At 53.5% G+C, this 5,834-nt stretch overlaps 1 protein-coding gene across 1 annotated transcript; it reads left to right on the top strand.

Moving 5' to 3' along the window:
* Positions 1 to 794: 794 nt before the first annotated feature.
* SHISA2 (shisa family member 2) lies at positions 795 to 4,910 on the top strand. The gene is made up of 2 exons (XM_069467432.1): positions 795 to 1,125; positions 4,357 to 4,910. The coding sequence occupies exons 1-2, from the start codon at positions 795 to 797 to the stop codon at positions 4,908 to 4,910; spliced, it is 885 nt and encodes a 294-aa protein (XP_069323533.1).
* The last annotated feature ends 924 nt before the right edge of the window (positions 4,911 to 5,834 follow it).

Genomic DNA, 5,834 nt, shown 5'->3' with positions numbered 1-5,834 from the left:
CTGGATCCGCGCCCAGCGGCAGCCGCGGCCGCCGCCAGCCGGGCAGGCTCCCGGGACTGCGGCTGGGGGTGTGCCCGACCCTCACCCGCGTCCTGGACGCTCCCAGGGTCGGCAGCGCTCCCGCGGCGGCGTGCGCTGGGAACGCCGGCCGTCGGCCCGGCCGAGCAGAGCGTCGGGGCTGCACCCCGAGGGCTGCCCGGGCGCGCGGCCGGAGCCATGCGGACCGACTTCGGAGCTGAGGAGGCTGAGCGCGGCCGGCCGCTGCACTTGCTGCCCCGAGCCCTGCGCGCGTTGCCTGCCTTCTTCGCCCCTTCTCGCCGCCGGAGAGGGGAATAAAGTAGGAGAGACGCGCCCCGGCCCGTGCGCGGGACCCCCGGGGCTGAAAGCCCGAGACCTGCGGAGGTCGGCAGCGGCGAGCTCAGCGGCCATCCGGCTCGGTTGAGCGTCCCTCGGGGATGCACAGGGAGGGCCCTGCTGCCCGTGAAGTCTCCAAGGGCTGCAGGATGGCAGCTCTCGGGGCCCCCTGACTCTGCACCCCGTGAGTTCCGTCTGCGAGTGCCACCCTGAAGGCACCCCTGACGGGGACTGGACACCCGGCTGAGGAAGGGAATGGCTTAGGAGCCCCTGGCCCTGTAGCCCGGCGTCGTCTGCTCCTGGACGTCGCGGCAGAAGGGAGAGGCCTGAGTGGAAAGCGTTGGGAGACAGCGAGGAGGCCCCAGGGTCGCCGGGGCCACGACTTCTGGGGACTGCTCTACGCCCTCTGGAGACGCGCCGCCCGCGCCCAGGGTGGTGCCATGTGGGGCGGACGCCGCTCGTCCGCCTCCTCCCGGAACGCCGCCTCGCTCCTGCAGCTGCTGCTGGCCGCGCTGCTGGCGGCGGGGGTGCGGGCCAGCGGCGAGTACTGCCACGGCTGGCTGGACGCGCAGGGCGTCTGGCGCATTGGCTTCCAGTGCCCCGAGCGCTTCGACGGCGGCGACGCTACCATCTGCTGCGGCAGCTGCGCGCTGCGCTACTGCTGCTCCAGCGCCGAGGCACGGCTGGACCAGGGCGGCTGCGACAACGACCGCCAGCAGGGCGCCGGCGAGCCTGGCCGAGCGGACAAAGACGGCCCCGACGGCTCGGCAGGTAGGACGGCCTGTGACCAAGCGCGAAAGGGGAGGAGGGTTGGCTTTGCCCTGACGTCCTGCACCTGGGAGCTTGGAGAGGGGAAAGGAATTAGAAGCACTGAAATTTCAGGAAAGGAGGCGGAGCCTGCATTCTGGCCCATCCATTAATTTGTGCGTAGGTCACCAGTTCACCTCCCTGGGCCTCAGTTTCCCTATCTGTCAGCTAAAGGGTGGCATGATGTGAGTTTTCCGAAGAAAATCTTACACCTAAGGCAGTGTGGGCCACAGACAGCTCCCGCATTCCTGTCGAGGGTCCTTTTGTGTCTCCAGTCTCCGTAGGGATTGATGTCTTGGGGGGTGCCCGAAAACGCGAGGGTGAGCCCCCTCCCCAGAGGGCCTGGCAGGGGTGCTTCCGTGAAGGCTCCTCAGAAGGGAAGCAGCTGCGCAGGGCTTTCCCGCGGGTGATGCGCTGTGCCGGAGGCCGGGGACGCCGGGCAGCACCTCTGCCCTGCCCCGGCCAGGGCCTCTCAGGTTTCTGGGTGGTTCTCCTTACCCTGGCAGACTTAGTAGGTGTAACATCAAAGCTGTGCCCAGCCTTGCTCTTTGTGGCTTTGATTTTTTTTCTTAATTATATTTTTTCAAATTGCCGAAGCTGAAAGTATATCCATGAAAGAATTTGGTAGGTTGCACTTCCGCCACTTCAGAAACCTTTCCAATTTGCCTCCCTGGAGGGTTTGCCTCCCTGGAGGGTCTGCAGGTCTACACCAGCAACTCCGTGTGTGTGTGTGGGGGGGGGCGGTTCGGGAGTGGGTAGGGGTAAGAGGTAAGAGGTGAAATGCAAACATGTCCCAGAGGGGGCGTCTCCTTTTTCTGCAGTGGTTGTGTGAACTAGAGGGCTTTCAGCAGCACCCTGCGCCCAGAGTCGAGCTGCCTGGGCTTTGGCACGGTGTGGTTTCTGTGTTTGTAGAGCTGCCTCCTGGGGCCTGGTAGGAGACAGCTCTTTTCAGTGCCATTCCCTTTGCAGTCAAGCATTTTGTTAGCATGCTAGTCCTATTGTTCCGCTGCCTTGAATCTGAAGAGAGGAGAAATGAGGGTGATTCCAGAAAAGGTGCCTTCTTAAAACGCAAGTTCAGCCTTGCAGAGTGTGTGGCCGCAGAATAAAGCCTTGAGAAATGAGCCAGAGTCTGAACTGCTACAATGAGGTGTCTGCTAAGTTGGGCTCATTAAGGGTCTCTAAAAAGTTGGGACGGCTGTGACAACTCAGTAGGCAGCAGACGTCTCATGATACCATGCGTAGCGCGTGGGTGCCTTCTTCATTCTACTTACAAACCTCTTCCCCTAAAAATTCTATTCCATTCACTTCTCTTCTGCAGTGTAGAAAGACAGCATGCCTAATTAAGCCTGCCAGGGGCTTATAGTAGCGCTGCATTCTTTACCCCTGTGTAGTTATTTACACTTCTAATTAAAAATCTTGGAAAGAGAACAGTTATTTCTCCCCAAAACTCATTATGTGGACTAAGACTGGTTTCAGCTAGTTTCTGCTATAATGTTTGGGGGTACTTTTTTTTCTGTTTTAGTATTATTTGTTTACCTCTTGATAACATATTTAGGGCTGGTATCATAATTTAGAGAATTAAATATTTATAGCATGCCTGGGAACAGGCCTTGCATCCCTGCTCCAGTGACGCACAGTTAGCCCGAAGTGATAGTGTAATTAGAACAGTACTACTGCTGGGACCCAGCTGAGCTACCTGCTGGAGGGGCGCTATATATAGAACTCGCTCTGTGCAGCACTGAAACTCCAGGAAATCTTCACTGTCGGCCTTTGGTTAAATACCTATAAAATGTGTTTTACTGATAAGGCATTATTTCTCCACGAATCCATGTGGCACTCTATTTTGAAAACACTGACTCCAGAAATGCCAGAACATCAGGAGGAGCATAATTAGAAAGTCCGCTGCTCTAACGGACAGTCAAAGGGTATTCACGGATCTGACCTGAAATCCATGCGGGCTCCTTCCTAAAATGCTGGTGCACCAAGTCTGCACTGGTGCTGTGCTTTGCCATGGCCAGTAAGACCCATTCCCTCCCTGTCCTCATGTATTTTCCAGAAAAATAGTCAGGGAGATGGGGTAAGAACACGTCAGAAAGTGCAGGTTCTTGGTAACGCAAGGTGGAATTCCACAGCAGTGGCTCAGAGGCCTTCTGCAGCCCCGTCCCACCGGATTCCTCGCCCATTAGCCTGTGTGTCTAGTTTCTAAAGCCTCCTGCTGCCATCTCCTTAGCTCCCAAAAGATTTTTATAAGAAAATAATTTTAAAATGAGGTTTGCTACTGGTTTAAGTGAAGTTTTTATTTTCATTTTTTATGGTTTTCATTTTTAGAATAAGCTCCCCGTGTTAAGTATGGTGACCACTGCTTTGTGCTCTGCAGACTTTCCCAGAGTAGACTTGGCTTCTTGGCTCACCGTGGGGGACTGTCCTTCCTGGAACAAATGCCCTGTTACTCCTGACATTTGTTTTCCTCGGTACGTTGCTGTACACCGGCTGGCTGCCGGGAATAACCTCCCTCCACCGCCGCGCAGACCCCTCCACCTCTCCACCACTCTGTGCCCCACCCACGCACCCTCCAGCCAGGCAGCTGTGCGTGCAGTTGTTTTACCTGTCTTTGACCTTGCTGTGCCTTACAGACTCTTTTTAAAAATGGTAGTGGCTGAGAGTCTAACCTAAATTTTTGATTTTTCTTTCTATGAAAAAGAAAACTTGCTAAAAATTGGTAAAAAGAAATTTTTAAGGAATATAAATAAGTTTCTGGGGGAAAAAAGACTTTTAAATACAACTCATGGTTACTGTGCAGGTCCTACAACTACGTGGTAGAGCAGACTTAAGCTTGGGCAGTTGAGATGTCGTAGGAGGTCTGGAGCGGAAACAGCCTTAACACAGGAAACCCGTGTTTTCACCCAGTTGGATAACCGCCTCAATCCATGTTGCAGGTGATGCATCCAAGTGTAAATGTTAACAGTTCTGCGTCTAGGGGTGATCCGCCATGCCTGCAGGGTCTCAGCCCCTTTCCTTAGCACCTGATAAAGGACCCGGGCATCTTATGGGTACGAATATGTGAACAAACTAGCCCAGCTTAGGTCTGTGATGCTGAGCGTCGGTGTTGCTCATTCATCCATTGCCACTGCCAGACACCCATTCTTTTCTGGCCTCCTACGGTAAATCATAACGTGTCTCTGTCCTTTTCTTCAGTGCCCATCTACGTGCCGTTCCTCATCGTTGGCTCCGTGTTCGTCGCCTTTATCATCTTGGGCTCCCTCGTGGCAGCCTGTTGCTGCAGATGTCTCCGGCCGAAGCAGGAGCCCCAGCAGAGCCGAGCCCCCGGGGGCAGCCGCTTGATGGAGACCATCCCCATGATCCCCAGCGCCAGCACCTCCCGGGGCTCGTCCTCCCGCCAGTCCAGCACGGCCGCCAGCTCCAGCTCCAGTGCCAACTCGGGGGCCCGGGCACCCCCAACGAGGTCACAGACCAACTGTTGCTTGCCTGAGGGGACCATGAACAACGTGTATGTCAACATGCCCACGAATTTCTCCGTGCTGAACTGTCAGCAGGCCACGCAGATCGTGCCGCATCAAGGGCAGTATCTGCATCCCCCGTACGTGGGGTACGCGGTGCAGCACGACTCGGTGCCCATGACGCCCGTGCCCCCTTTCATGGATGGCCTGCAGCCCGGGTATAGGCAGATTCAGTCCCCCTTCCCCCACACCAACAGTGAGCAGAAGATGTACCCTGCAGTGACCGTATAACTCAGCGTCACCAGCCGGGTTCGTCTGTGAGACTGAGAGGAAAACAGGGATGGATTCTCAAGGTTGAAGTGCACGCATGTTGTGGTGTTCACGGCTTTTGGATGGCTTCGTTTGCCCCAATGTGTATGCAAACATCTCCGAATTAGCATTTCTGGGTGTTTCATCCCAGTGTGTCGTTGATTTGGGATGGGAAAACAGCCTCAGCTGGAGATGCCTGTGCTGTTGCTGATGAGTGTATGACAAATGCTTGAGTCCCAAGTGCCCTTGAGGTGGGGTTGTCAAAAGGATTTTATAAACTGATAGATTATGCATTTTTGTTATGTCATTATTATTGCTTTTTTGTTTTTGATGGTACAAGATCAAAATACCTGTTATGTCTCTTTTACCTGGGCCATTGTTTTACATGAGCGTCAAGGTTGAGGGGAAGACGTAAATAATACAGCTGTTGTAAAAAGAAACCAGCTGGAACTCTATGAGATCAGACATCAATCTCAGTATTCCACAGGCACATCTTTATTTCATTGTAAAATGATATATATATATTTTGTCTATTTTTGTGCTTTTTTGGACCTACTTTGTGCTTTTTTACCTCGTGTAGAGAGCTTATTACAAAGTGTTTTCTACATTAAAAAGAGACTGAAAGAAACTGTATAGTTACTTAACTAATGAAGACATTGCAGAAGTCTGGGATTATTTTAATCTCGAAGTAGTGGGTGGCGTAGTAATGAAACCGTTTTTCCCCCTCTTGATTATATCTTAATTTTCTGGCTTTACAGTGACATCTGATATGTAACTAGATGTTTTTTATATTGAAATCATAAACTCTCACCTGCTGCTTTCCGAGTTACTTTTAATTTTGTCACGTGGTATATGGTCTGGCATTTCGTTCTGTTGGGTTTTCAGGTCCCCGTGTCTCTGTAGTCC

The sequence above is a fragment of the Eulemur rufifrons genome, chromosome 4, assembly GCF_041146395.1.
Source record: "Eulemur rufifrons isolate Redbay chromosome 4, OSU_ERuf_1, whole genome shotgun sequence".
NCBI classification, from domain to species: domain Eukaryota; kingdom Metazoa; phylum Chordata; class Mammalia; order Primates; family Lemuridae; genus Eulemur; species Eulemur rufifrons.
This window is presented reverse-complemented; position numbering and strand designations above follow the sequence as displayed.

Bases quoted from the DNA above. Each gene is read 5' to 3' on its own strand.
- SHISA2 (XM_069467432.1), top strand. From the start codon at position 795: ATGTGGGGCGGACGCCGCTCGTCCGCCTCCTCCCGGAACGCCGCCTCG. The intron at 1,126-4,356 runs GTAGGACGGCCT...CCTTTTCTTCAG, and splicing joins CGGCCCCGACGGCTCGGCAG to TGCCCATCTACGTGCCGTTC.